At 39.0% G+C, this 14,900-nt stretch overlaps 1 protein-coding gene across 6 annotated transcripts in view; it reads left to right on the forward strand.

The window, feature by feature from the left end:
* IFTAP (intraflagellar transport associated protein) overlaps nucleotides 1-14,900 on the forward strand; it is a 49,358-nt gene that overhangs the window by 25,224 nt on the left and 9,234 nt on the right. For all 6 annotated transcript variants that reach the window (XM_081155616.1, XM_081155618.1, XM_081155617.1 and 3 more), the window contains 3 exons: nucleotides 6,162-6,319; nucleotides 7,835-7,906; nucleotides 9,311-9,377. In XM_081155616.1, coding sequence (XP_081011742.1) covers nucleotides 6,162-6,319; nucleotides 7,835-7,906; nucleotides 9,311-9,377 — 297 coding nt within the window. The remainder of the gene's footprint in view (nucleotides 1-6,161; nucleotides 6,320-7,834; nucleotides 7,907-9,310; nucleotides 9,378-14,900) is intronic.

A 14,900-nucleotide genomic window follows, 5' to 3' on the forward strand; every position in this document is an offset into this window, starting at 1 on the left:
GTGTATAGTATGTATTGTAGAGTATCCATGTATAGTGTCTATTGTAAGACTATACGGTTCAGGGAATAATCCTACGCTGGCCTCTGGTGGATGGACTAGATAGTATGTCTACGCACGACCTTCAGGCAAGGGCATTTTGTATGCTCTGACAAAGATAAGGTATCAGGTTCTTATTTTTTCATTGTCAGTCTTTAGATTCTACTCCATGGACTCTTTACATGGGACTTTTACCTTAAGTATATGTAAAGATCACCTGGGAGACTCTTATTAAAATGCAGATTCCTGGGGGCCAAGCGCCAAATTCTGATCTCGTAGTTCTCATGTGCAGCCCAGGAATCTTGACTTTCGGACTAGCTTTGAGAAGTACCCCCTAAATGAGATCAAGGAAGGGTATGGGGAGATGCAGGAATTCCTCAAAATTCTGTGTTTTTTAAATACTGCATTTTTTTCTAGGCTTTTGTGAAATTCTTTGTGTTCTCCACCAATGGGTAACAAGGGGACATCTGTAAAACTTTCAACAATAAAGATAAATTAACTAAAAACACACAACAGTTATTTTACTATAAATATATATTTCATTTCATGTTACCATTTTATATTTTTTAAAAGGCACTTTGACAGTGAGAAAGTGTGATGGGCTACAGGAATAATTTTTGTGTGACCTTGTTCATCTCTGATACAGAGGCTAGAATATAATAGTTTACAGAATTTTAGGGTGGGCTTTGTTTCAGCATGCATTCTGTCCCAAGTCTGAAGGATTACTGTTCACGTGTTTGTAGGCCAAAGTTACTCCATCACAGGAAAATCTTCTGGCTGATTCTGTTGTTGCCAGAAGAGCTGTTCTTTGTGAACATTTGCCATTAGCAGGTGCACAGGCGAGAGTCTTGGAAGACCATGTGGGCTATGGAGGCACTTTATTGATGTAGTTCTAGGAAATGCCCCTCCAATAATTTTGTTGCTTTTGGTACATTTTCTCCTGTATATTTCGTACATGAAGGTACTTGGGGAGTTCAAAAAACTTATCCAAGTGTAAAATCTAATGATTAGGGTAACTATGATTTAAGAGAGGGACATCAAAGTTAAATATTAAAGGAATCTTGACTCTAAAATATAAAAAAATGTAAATGTAAAATATTATATATGTATTTTTTTTCTTCAGTATTTTCAAGAAAGACCTTTTTTCCCTTTCTTTTTTCTTTTTTTTTAAGAAGGAATAGCTGCATGTAAGTATGTCCCTAGACTACAAATAAATTTTTTATTTTTTGGTCATGGTAGAGAAATTAGAGAGAGGCACCAACACACACATAAAAACAGCAAAACAAAGGACATGGTCTTTCAATAGCAATAGAATTTTTAGCTACTCTGTGGCTGCTCAGAATACAGATTGCATTTCCCAGTCTCCCATGCAGTTAAGTGTAGCCATTTGACTAAGTTTTGCCTATAAGAAGTGAGGGGACTGATATGTGTTCTTCACCGGGTGAGCACATGGCCTTGTGCCTCTGAAATAGGAGGGTCCCGTTTGTTGTAAATATTTCCTATTAAGAAAATAAATCACTTGTGCATAGATAGACTGGAAAGTGTTACGTAGTTAAGAATGGTCATACAAAACGAAATGAACTACTTAGAAGCAGCGAGCTCTCCCCTTATGCGGACAGTGTCACCAGCAGCGGTCACTCTCAGGGATTCTGGGAGCTAAGGGAAGCTGCAGAAACATGCTGCATCTGCCCCCACCTGCGCCACCTCCCTTCTGTGGCCTTGACTGAATCAGCTGGGAAGGAGCTTATCTTATGGGGTGATATGTGTGGCCTCTTTGCATCAGCCTGTAACCCATTTGACAGGTTGCAAACATGCTGTGTTATCTACTTCCACCATCACAGAGATTGTTAAGAAAAAAAGTTACCTAGGTCATGCCAAATTAAACTAAAAGAATAGTACAGATTGCAGTGGACAGATAAGGTTAATACTCTGAGATATCTAGAGGGAGAGAACATAACCGCTTGGCGACAATGTCTTCATTTCTGTTTCAGAGACACAAAAAGAACTCACTTTGCGAACTCTTCATCTTAAATCCATTGCCGAGGCTCCCTTTACTTCTCATTTACTTTCTGCCTCCAGCCTCTGAACCACTCTGTCTCATTGAACCCACTTCCCCTTAGGGCACAGTGCCGTGACTCCTGAGGGCCTGGGTCAAGTGCAGAGTTTTCCTCAGGCTCTTCGAGGGTCAGCCCTCCCATGTGTCACCAAATGTTACTCCTTCTGCCTGGAATACTTGGCGACTCTTCCTGGCTCCGTGCTTTCCCAGCTTGGGGGCTTCGCTCGTGCGGCTTTCTGTTTGTGGAAGAGCTCCTCACGGCGCTGACCTGTTGAGGCTCTAGCTGTTTCCAAGCCCAGCTCAGACTCCCCGTTCCCGTGTGAAGCCTTTTGTGACTTCCCAGGCCCACTGTGATTTCACCATCCTCTGACTCTGTACCTCCCATATGTCATCTGCCATAGTTGTGTTCTGTTTGCTGGTTTCCACACCTGGCTTAGCCTCCTAGTTTGTAAATTCTCTAAGGGCAGGACTGGGTCTTACCCGTCTTTGTCACCTTGCAAGTAGTTGTCGCCCGGAATATAACTGTTGGATTGAAAGAGTTGCCTAGCTCAACGACCACTCAGATTTTCTTCCTGAAGATAAACTCTCAGCAACCTTATACTTATCACATCTTTCTCTCTATAAGTGCCTAACACTGGACATTGAAAAATTTAACTTCCTGTCATTGTGTCCCTCACCTTGGGCATCTGACATGTGGTTTTCAGGGCCGGGGCTGTGCATTTGCGTCCTGGCAGCTGGAGGGCTCTGACTGAATACTGAGCCAGTTGTCCTTCAGCCTCAGGGGAAGCACGATTATTCTCGGCTGGCCCGGCTGAGGTCGCCCTCTCCCGGCGCCCTTTCAGTGAAGAACATAAAACAGGTGGAATTCAGGGCACTGCCAAGGGATTTTCTCTTATTTGTGATTGATTGGTTTTTAAATTGCTTGTTTAATCCTAATGGCCGTTGTTCTAGGGGAGGCCAGATATCCAGTAGCATGTGATCAAGAAGCAGTTGAGCCAAGAGGTTTGGCTGGACAAGTCAAGAGCGGGTATCATTGCCCAGAGAAACATTGCTCTAGGCTAGGAGTACAAAGTGAAAATCACCCCATGACTTTCCCAGTACCCAACCTTGTCATAAGCATGATTGCTTATCCCTTGTTCTCTTTGCAGAAAGTCTTTTGCAACTGCTCAGCGTTGCCCACAATTTCCCCCATGAATTTTTCGTTCCTTCTAGTGACATACTCAGTATCTCTCTGTGGCTGAGAGCATGCTCTTGATTTATTTTGCCATTGACTGCGGTGCAGAAGAACAGGGCCTCAGAGGTCGCCGACAGGACGTGGCCATGAATTCTGATGATGGTGGTGATGTGTGAAAATTCTCCTGCAGGTGCGGCGACTATTCTCAGCATGTGGGCACTAGTTTGGCTTTTGTATGGGTGAAGTTGAATTTTTAAAGAGTTTCTTTCAAAACAGACTTTTCCAAAAGTGATCACTCTCATCTGGAAGTTACATAATCAATGTACGATTAGTATCTAATTGATCAAGGCATCAGTAGTTTCAGCCTTTTCAAGGAGCGTAACCTCTTTCTTTGGCCTGAAATTAGACATTGTAGGTATAGCTGGTGGCCTTGTAAGGGAGACCTGTTGGAGGCTTGTCTGTTTGGTATAAAAAAAGTAAAAATAAAATTGAAATTCCATTACTTCAGAATAATGAAACCTTTGAAAAATCTTTAGAGAAAAACCTTTGTTTCATCTGTATTGAAATTTTGACTCACAAATGCCCAAAGAAATGCTCTTTCAGGTCTCAACAACCTACTTGTTCTCTGAAATATTGCTGTTCGATTTTTAAAATGTATTAGGTCTGATGCTTATTTCAAAGCAAGAAACATTAGGGATAAGTTGAAAGGCTGGAAAAGGACTGATGGGAAACAAACAGCAGATGAGATGAACACTTGCGCGGCACATCTGGACTGTCACCAGGACACAGGACAACTCTGGGAGACAGCGTCTGGCTCTCTCATCAGGCTTTAGACCCCTTGGGGTTCATTTTGACTTTATCATATTTAAAAAGAACTTCTTTCCTATCTCATTCTGCCAAGAGATTTATTATGTGTTGTTTTTTTAATGAAAATGATAAAAGCCTTGGAAGAAGCCCTTCTGGGCCTTGGGAGTGATATCATATGGTATGTATTCATGTGAAGTGTGGGGCCAGCCTGGCCGGGCGTGGCTCAGCGGTTGAGCATCGACCTAGGATCCAGGAGATCGAGGTTCGATTCCCGGTCGGGGCACATGCCCGGGTTGCGGGCTCGATCCCCAGTCAGGGGCGTGCAGGAGGCAGCTGATCAATGACTCTCATCAGTGATGTTTCCATCTCTCTCTCTCCCTCTCCCTTCCTCTCTGAAATCAATGAAGATATATATTTAAAAACAAACAAACAAACAAACAAAAAACTCCCAAACTGTAGGGCCAGAGGGAAAACAAGTTCATTCCCGAATCTTCTGGTTATTGACCTAAGAACGTCCAAACCTGTAGAGAATTTTTATAAGAATTTTTTGAACCAAACTGATGACAGTTACCGGCAAGCAAGATCCCAGGTGCTCGGAAGAACAGGAGGACAGTTTGCAGTTTCTTTTATGCATTTGGAATTGAGGGAGCTTAAGGAAAATTATGTGAAGGTGGGAGAGAGCAAGGCAGGGAATGGGTCACGGGATAGTTAAGATTCTGTGCTCTCTGGAGGGCAGTCATGCCTTTGAGGGGTATTACTTCTGGCATTTTGAAGGTGTGTTGACCTAGATGCACAGGAACAATGGACAGGGCTGGCTTACACACCTTTCACTAAAGAAATTACAGGTCTGGGCATGACTACCCTCCGTGATCTGCCCAGTTAGGAGTTTACAGTTCATTTCAGCATCCCTTTGTTGCCTGCATGATATTTTAAAAATGAAATTTATGTTTCCAAAAGGAGGGAAGTTTAAAAGCATGAACAAGAAATTTTATTAGATCTGAGAACCCACCAGTAGTTCAACATCAGCATCAGAAGCAGGACTTCATTATATTTTACTCTTTCTTCCCAAGAGTTTCATCTGGGCACCTGTCAGATACCCTGGTTATTTTATCCGTTATTTTACTGGAAACGGTAGAGGGGTGCCTTCTGTGATATGAGAACAGATAGAATTTGTCCTTATGGAACATCTGTTTGACTAAATGCTTTTCAAGTATTTGAGTCAGTAGACTGTTACAATAGTGCTGTGCTGGGCACATGGTATTTTTCTTAGTTAAGTACTAGATTTAGGTCGTTCAAAACTTACAGGATGAGCAGGGGAAACCGAAACAATTCCACCTCTTATTAGATAGAACAGGGCACTGAAGGATGGCAGGTGGCCACAGGAAGTCTCGCTTCTAACTTGGATGAAGTTTGAAGGACCGTTTCATTTCTCAGATAAGTCTGTGTTTCCAAGCATTTTCAGGCCCATCGCGCCCCACCCTGCTGCCCTAGGAGTGATTCAGGAGGTCTTTGTGGCCGTAAAAGAGAAGATGTCAGGGAAGATAAGTCCTAAGACTGTTCCCTTATCTGATCTGTCATAGTGCTGGTTACTGCAGCAGTATCCTTAGCAACACTCCCATCACCTTTCTCAGCACCCCCAGCCCCTGCGCCCCAGCAGCCACCGCTAGCGTTTCACATCAGAGTCACTAAGAGTTTGTTGAGGCCAAAGGCAGGGGTCACCTGTCCCAGTTATATTGCTTCCATATAAGGCAAAATCCCCCTCAAGTTTAGAAAAAAAATGAGGTAGGTAATGTCAGAGTCTTGCAAATACTATACTTCACCCACCTTTTAACAATGACTGGGAACAACGCTGGGTACATAGTAAGCACAATATATATATTTTTTGTAGTAAATGAAATAGTGTTATCTTTCTTGCAGTTTTAGAAATAACTTTGTAAAGTTAAGAGTGCTTAGTGCATCCAATTTATAGACGTCTTTGAAAACTATTATTATTATTATTTTTTAGTTTGGAAGGAAGATTCTCAGCAGGAAATGAACTAGACTGGGTGTGGTGGGTGCTTTCCAATATTATGAAACTTATCATTTCAGAGGATAATGCGACCAAAAGAGGCGCATTTGGAACCAGTTCTTCAGAAAACGCATTTACTTCAGTACAACTTACTCATGAAAATGAGCCACATGGTCACCGCCTGAGAAGTAGCGCCGTCTTTCTCCAGACTTCATCACAGTGTCCAGAAGAAGAGCAGGTAATACCACGGCACATTGTCAGAAACAGCCTGAGAAAAGAACATTCTGTATGAATTAAAAAAAAAAAAAAAAAAAAGTGTCCGTAGAACATAAGAGACACTGGACGGTTATTGGATCATTAACTCAGACTCCAAATTCTAGGAGTGCCATTGAGATACTTCATTGAAAATCATGATTACATTTTATGATTTTAACAGCCAACGTTTCTGATGTTAACTTGGTCATCCCCAATTTTCATTAAAAACCTCTTATGGCCCTGGCTGGTATGGCTCAGTTGGTTGAAGTGTCCTCCCATACACCAAAAAGGTCGTGGGTTCGATTCCTGCCCAGGGCACATGCCCAGGTTGCGGGTTCGATCCGGTCAGGCCGTGTACCAGAGGCAATCGGTCCATGTTTCTTTCTCTCCCTCTCTCTCTTTACCTTTCTCTCTTTCCCTCTCTAAAATCTGTAAACACATCCTTGAGTGAGGAATAAAAAAACAAACAAACAAGAATTAAAAAAAACTCTTAAGAATCTGCCATCTACAAATTCTTCTTGAAATACATTTTAATTTGCCCTCTGTGGAACAGAAGAATTCCTTTTGAAATCTTCTGTGTAAAATGGGGGTTTCTTTGACCTGTTCTGGATTCATCTCTTTCGAACTCAAAGTAGAAGCTGTTACCTTGTTTTTTCCAGGACTTAGTTAATAAATATTCCATGCTCTCTCCCTAACCTTCAAGACTTAGCAGACTAGTCATGTTCTCCTTAGCTGTGGTTTTTAACTATCAAGGAATCAAAGTGGGAGCCGTTCTACTTATTTTTGAAAACAAAAGTCACATTTTATTTAGGTTGAAATAAACTGTACAAAATTGATTTTCTTCATTAAAAGTAACAGCAATACTTTCTGTATATTTTCCTAGATAAACCACAAAATACATTTTTGTAGGTTTTCCATGTTTTGCTTATAAATCAAGACAAAGCAGTAGATATAGTCATGGAAAATGGTCCACTTTTTAAGCCATTGGAGTTTCTGGTTTCTATTTCATCATGTTATCCCTGTGGTATTGTGGGCAGAACTGTATTTGGGATTGTGGTTTTATACAAGGGAACAAAAATCTCTGCATTAGAAATGTGTTTATTAGAAATGTGTTTTAACTATCCTTGATAGTTAAAAACGACAGCTAAGGAGAGGCTATATATAGAGCGACGATTGTGGGACAGAAACTTTTTCCCCTCGTGAATTCACTGACTACTGGCAATCTTTAGCAATTGGAATTATATTATCTATGGAGTCTTCGACCAGCATCTAGGAAGCAAAGGATTGTCCAGTGGCGTTGTTTTCTGGTAACTTGAAAAAGTTGTATTAGGACTTTTGGATTTATCCTTCAAAGTTCATTGGATGGGTCGGTTTCCTCATGCGTAGCTAGTTAACAAAAACTGGAAGGAGAGCTTTACTGTTTGAAGGGCTACAGGATCAGTTCTTTATTTCCAGTTGTTTCACTTTCCCATCAATATGTCCTCGTTGTATTTTTCAGATAGTGCTGGAGGAAGGCCAAAAAGTTGGCAGTTCCTCCCAAGGTGACCTGAACTGGGCAGGAAAAGTGAAGGTAAGGCATACTTTAATTTTTTTCCATGGCAAGAAACACCCAAAAACCATAAAAACAAAAAACCCCACAGGACTCATTTGCCGTCTCATACAAGTTGGAGAATTCAGCAGATTTTGTCCTTGCACTTTTTTTTTTTTAATTGGTGTTTGAGTAAGTTACACTGTCCACGGTTGGCTGGGCTCCAGATATTTTTTCCTCAAAGCTTAATCAATGGAAGGGGTGCTTCCACAGAGAACCGTGACTCTAGCCCCCCTTAGCTTATACCTTTAAGAGAAATGGCAATGGAACAGAGTTTCCCTTTTTAGTACTGAAACTGGCATAATGGAAGATAAATTTTTCCTGTCACTTGGATGCCAGGAAATAACTGCAGTTTTGTACTTACAAGCACTGGAAGCTACCACTTTTAATTCCTACCTAAGAACTGTGGTCTGGCAAATAGAGCTGAAAGAAAAAAGACCCAGGCTGTCTTTTAAATTCCAATTATGAGATTTAAATTTTCAATTTGAAGGTATTTTGTTATGCACATAATTTAGGTCATAAGCATAAAAGGCGTTTTGACATTATGCCTTTACCACGTCTCCTTGGAGCCAGTGGTGAAATTATTTCTTATTTACACTCTTTGATATTCACCCGAGATGAATTAGTTCGGTATTGGAAATACCGTTACCATTTTGTTAATCTGAAACGCCTCATTGTCAGCTTGCCTTGGAAAGCAGTTATTTCACATGGAATAGGCTTTCCTCGAAATGTTGCTATTGTGTCTGTAAAGGTCATTTGCTCTCCTTTTTACCTGTGAAGTAATTTTCAGTTTTATTTGTTCAAAAGAGAGAACACTTGATTTTTTGCCCTGCTCACCTCTCTTGTGATTTACCTGGGGCAGGATGATTTTGTTCCGAACGAACCTTTCTCTCCTGCTTTCTTTAGTTTTTTCTCTCTGGCTCTTCAGTGTGAAGAGCATGCTGTGGTGATAATAGCCAGACCTACCCCCATCATTTGCTTCAGAAGCAAAAGCAATACAACAGCAGCAACAGTAATAATAATAAAAACAACAGCAGCAGCAGACAGAGACAGTTTTGGACTGTCTTGCTCGTGAAATGTATTCCGAGATAGAGCCTGGAACAGAGTCCCTTTTCAAAAATGCCCCAGATGGTTTTTCTCCCCTTTCAGTATAAAGATCTTACCATGGTGCCTACAAAATCCAGGCCAACTTCCAAATTTACTGCTTCTTTCAGATGTCTCTGGGAAAGCAGTGTAATCACAAAGACCTCTAGCCTGGATTCAAAAGTTAATGAGAAAATTGGATTCAGTTGCTCACTTGAGTTTTGTGGAAGTGGATTCATTGATTCTTAATTGCATTTTTTTTTAGGTCTAATATGCATAAAAATCATGTTAATCCTTTCCTAGGTAGATAATTTCCTAGGAATGGAAGATTTGGACACGGATGAAGACATTAAGCCCCGAATGAGCAAGGGTACGACTTCCATGCCTCCTGTTTCCTTTCTATACTGCTTGGCCTCTTTCTAGAAGCTACAAATAAGACTTTAGGCACCTTTTCTTTTTTTCTGGCAATCCCACCTCCATCTTCCCTGAGACAGGAAAAAATGGGAGTTCTGCAATTTCTTTTTCAATTACAAAGATTTCAGCTGAAGGTTGAAGCCTGTTGAAGGTTGTAAAGTCTTGTGCCTTAAATGAAATAAAGATGCCTTCGCGCCCCCCCTCCCCCCCGCACTGAATTACCATGTGATTGATTTTGGATAATTGTCTCAAGTAAAGTCATTTAAGTCAAACCCAATTTCTTAGATGCACCATGTTGTAAACTGAAATTATTTTGGGATGATACATAAAATATCAATTGATGATAAAAATCATAAAAATATCAGAATTGATCATAAACAAAATCCAAACCTTTGCTTTCATAAATATTTATTAAATATGTAAACCAACACTTAAGACTAAACATATATTGTAAATGCTTATAGGAGGGCACAAAAATACACAGGTTGGGCATTTTTTCTGATGGTTTAAATTTCTTGCTTCCTGCTAGTACTGAGAGGAACTATATACAGTGACATAAACCTACTTAGCCAGTGAATGTGATTTTGGTTGTAGCAATCTCTTAAATTAGCCTTTTTACCTTTTCCATTATTTTCACATTGTTTTTCCTTAAACATTTTTTCAAGTTATATTTTTAATGTTTTTTTTTTTTAGTTTTTGTTTTTTTTTTTAAATCAGATCTATTTCTTTAGTTTAAAAAATTGCATAAAAAGTCTCACTAGTATGATTTTTTTCCAGAAATCAGATATCAGGCAGTCTTGCATTTGTGTACAAAGGTTACTGAGGCCTGAACCAAGTCTAGTCTACACAGGCCTGAGCTAGTGAGTACCTTCCTATATGTAAAAGAATGTGAAAAGCCTAAGCTGAGAAGCAATCTTGGCTTCATTGACCTATTCCAGTTACCAAAAAGACCACCAGGGCTTCACAATTTTCATAATGCACAGTCTGGGTCACTTAAAAGGAAGAAAAAAAAAAGTTTGTGCCAACGTGAGTTTTAGTTTGGGCCTAATTTGTATTACTCTTCAGGAATGTGAGCAGAAGGCAAATATTTATGTCAGATGGGAAATGTGACATTTTAAATAGGTGAGTTGCTTGTATAATTTTGGCAGCTGAGAGGCTTACTGATTAGATCCTGGTGTTATTGTTTAAGCAACAGATTTGCCCAGGGCAACAAGAAAGTGAGTTGCACACTGTTTTTCTACCATTGACTTCATTTGCTTACCTTACTTGCTTTCATAAATAATCTGTACGATTCAGGCACATGGTTCTTTCCCAGTATTTGGTTTATCTTTTTGGCAGCTCCGGTGGACAGTTTTTCGGAGGAGCCAACTCGGTGCAGTGGTGTTGAGCAGTGGTGGTTGCCACCACGTTGCCCTGTGTTTATTTGAAATCAAGTTACCCAACTTTTCCCTCCTTCAAACTTGAGATAAGGTCATTAACCACCAGGGTAATTACCATCATACCGCTGACTTTTACCCAGCAAAATATTTAGTTGGAAGAGGCATTAGCTGTGCTGAGGCCATGAGAGTAGAAAGAGTCTTCTGGCCATCTATTTCCCCTCGGCTGGCCCAGCCTGTTCTCCGGCTGAGTGCAGTTGGCTACAGAGACCTACTGAGGTCTAGTTCTCAGAATTATACTCTCTTGCATAACTCTCTTAGTCAGTCAGTAGGTGTACTTGTTTTGTGGTTGATTGTGTTGGAAAGAATGGACAAATAATTCCTGCTCAAAGACTGGCGGTCTTACTTGATTTTCACTTTCAAGCTCTCCAGTACTCCCAGTTCTCACAAAGGCATCAGTCAGCTCTTCCTTGTTTTAAGAGAATTCTTTCCTTATCCGTGACTTCAAGCAGCTTTATGCAGCTTATCAATGACCTGAGACCCGTATTCAACAAATATTTAACAACTGTGACTGGTGCCTGGACTATAAGGGAAAATAAAACCAATCTGGTTCCTGCTCTCATGAAATTCATAGTTTATTGGAAGAGTCAGACCTTAACCAGATAATCACAAATATGTGATTACAAATTGTTCTAGATCTCACGAGGATATACATATGGCAGGGGAACTTAAATTTGTCTGTGGGATCAGAGGAAAAAACTCTCTGAGAACTTGAGATCTAAAGGATGAGTAACCTTTAACTATATGAGGGGGTGGAGTGAGGCTGAGGGGTGGGTAGGAGAGTATAGGAACAGCATGTGTAAAGGGCCTGAGTTAGGAGATGGCATCTTTCAGCCAACTTAGAGTTTAGTCATTTCATTTACTTTATGCTTAGTACTGTTAAAGCCTTTCTTCTGTTGCCTAGGAGATCACTAAAAACACTGACAGGGAAAAATTCTTGCTTCCAAATGTTCCTCAATCCCTGTTCCTCCAGTATTTATATGTGCAAACTTAATTCATTAAGGTCTAGCTCGAAAGCCATGTCAACCGCAAGGGCTAACCTGCTGCCCAGGCCCCATGATTTCATGAGGGAACTTTCACTCCATTCCCGAGAGGAGGACAGGATTGGGAAAATTAGAAGCCCAATTGTGACTTCAGGACAAGCAGCATTTTTAAGTGCAGCTCCATCCATTAAAAAGTTCGTATTTTGGTCCCCATATTTCTGACTCCTGTATTTCTTTCTTTTTTATTTCTGTACTTGGAGGGAGAGGGGTATGATTTATTATCGTTGTCAAACGCCAACCTCATCCTTGGAGTAAGTCTTCCCTATCTTCCCCACTGTCTCCTTGGGGAGCAGTTATCTTTCTTCTTTTGCACTTCCTCTTTTATTTATTCTGAATTTTGTGTCCCTTGAGAACTGCCTATCATTTATACATATGCATCTATACACATATACACTCATGTATACATATATATATTTTAAAACTCTTTGAATTGGAGGGTTTAGTCCATTTACTTTTAATATAGTTGCTGGTATATTTGGCTTTAAATTTATTCTCTTACTATTTTGTTTTCTACTTGTCCTGCCAGTTATATGTTCTTTTTTTGTTGCCTATTTTGTATTAATCAAGCATTATTGTATTATTATTTCATATTCCCATATTTTTGCTGGGTAGAGAATTATAGGATTGTAATTTTTTCCTTTCAGCATTTTAAAGATCTCATACCACTCTTTTCTGATCTCCATTCCTGAAAACTGTTGAAGAACCAGATGTCAATCTGATTGTTCTTCCTTTGAGGACAATATGGTATTTTTTCTCTCATTTGGTTGCTTTTATGATTTTTTGGTCTTTGTCTTTTAGTAATTTCACTAGGCTTTGGTATTGTTTGTATTTGTATTTATTTTGTTTGAAGTTTGTAGAAATTCCTGTTAGTGTTGGGAAATTCTCAGCTGCTATCTCTTCAAATATTACCCGTGCTTGAACATTTCCACATGAATCTCTTATGCTCTTTACTGCATTGCCACCCTTTTTTATTTCCTTTCTTGCTTCAGTTGGAGTATATTCTACTCTCTATTTTATAGTTTACTAATCCTTTTTTGAATTGGGTCTAATCTGCTAATAAAGCCCTAAATATTTCAGTTCTCAAAAGAGGTATGGAATATCTATTTTTATAGAGTTTAGTTCTGCTGAAATTCTCCATTTTTTGTGATGTATTATTTGAGTCATATTAATCAGCTATTTTAGAATTCATGTCTTATAATTTTAATATTATATTATGAACTTCCCCTTTTGATCTGACATCTTTGTGTACCTGGCAGTTTTTGTTTAAATGCTGAACATCGAATGCTGCATACTGAAACACAATGGTTGTATGGAAACTGAGTCGTGTGCTGAATTAGTTTTTTTTTCTTTCATGGATCAACATTTTTACTTGAAAGAATGACAAACTATAGTTCTCAAAAGTGGACGAAGTGAGCCTGTTTCTTTAAGACAAACAACTGATAGTATTCATTGTCAATGACAAAATTGGCAGTGGATCTAGTGACAAACAGATTTTTGGAAACTTATATTCAGTACTGCGAGCTTGACACCTCCCCAGTATTTAAAGACTTTTCTGATAAAATTGGCAATGTTAACTAATGTGATTTTTATACTGTATAATGAACTATGTCTACATTTGAAAGAACTATATAAAACAGTGAATCAGTATATTCCAAATGACCAACTTATGATGTTAGAAAATCATGTATAGGAGAAAGAACCATTCACTGTGTAAGACAGACTAATGGATTTTAACATGACAGTGTGAAAAATTCACTGAAATGGTTTCAGATTGCACATTGAAACTATTTTTTAAAACTTTATCATTTGTTGAGATCTAGAGTAGTATCAAAGAAGAGTAGCCACGATTATATGGAAGGACTATTAAAGTACTCCTCCCTTTTCCAGTTACATATCTGTGTGAGACTAGATTTTTAAAATTTACTTCAAGCGAAACAATATTCCAAACTTGAATGCTTAAGCAAATATAGAATAGAACCAAGCTTTCTTTGCTTAAGGAAAACAAAAACATTTTTTAAATGTAGAACAATGCTTCTCTTCTCACTATTTTCTTTGTTTTGGGAATAAATATTTTCAGTAAATATTTATTTTAATATATAATGATATCTTAAAATAATTAAATAAAAATATTTGAAAAATTCCCAGTTTTATTTCTAATATGGTAAATATTCATAAATATAACCCGCGTAAACTAAAGTTCTTTGGAATTTTCAAACATTTTTAAGAATAGGAATCACTGAGGTAGACTATCATCGCGGGCAGCTGTGTGCAGAAAGGGCCTGGATCACTGAAGCTGTTTTTACTCATATCCTTTTTGTTCTTGGGGAATACCCCAAATTTCAAAAAAATTTGGCCATTTCTATGTGACTAGAAAGGAACAGATTGGTTAGTTTAATAACTATGCGAGGCAGATTAAATATTATTCTTATCTAAATTATTAGATGTCAGATAGATTGCTTACTTTTAAATTTTGTATTAGGTTATATGATTACAGTTTCTGACTTGGTGATTATTGACTAAATACAGGAAGACAAATGGCATGAACACATAGTTCATAAATGTTGGAAATTCTTTATGATGTAGTCGAGAAAGAAGAGACTGAAATGATTTCAGTCAGTCTTGCTGTCCAACATCGAGACTCGTTTTTGAGAGTTGCCTTGACCCTGCAGTGTACATCAGCCAAGGCAGTGGCATTTAGTACGATGAAAACGAGGCCTTTGGTAGTCTCACAAACAATTAAGGTAGGATTAAGTTTCTTAAAACGTTTCGGGTTTAGAAAGTTTTACAGACTTCAGAAATTCCATTGCCCTCTGTTAATGATTACCATCGGTTCCCCACCGGAGAGCATAGCCGGTGTAAGCGAGGCAGCTTTTGTCATCACCGTCTTATCAGACTATTCTCTTCCATCGTGGTTTCATTCTTTTATGCATCTGCTCCCTTTAGAGTTCAGGTTGTTTAATTTCGTTCTGACTGTCCTCAGATTTGATGTGTGAAAATCTC

Source organism: Miniopterus schreibersii (genome assembly GCF_964146895.1).
Source record: "Miniopterus schreibersii genome assembly, chromosome: 12".
Classification (NCBI taxonomy): Eukaryota; Metazoa; Chordata; class Mammalia; order Chiroptera; family Miniopteridae; genus Miniopterus; species Miniopterus schreibersii.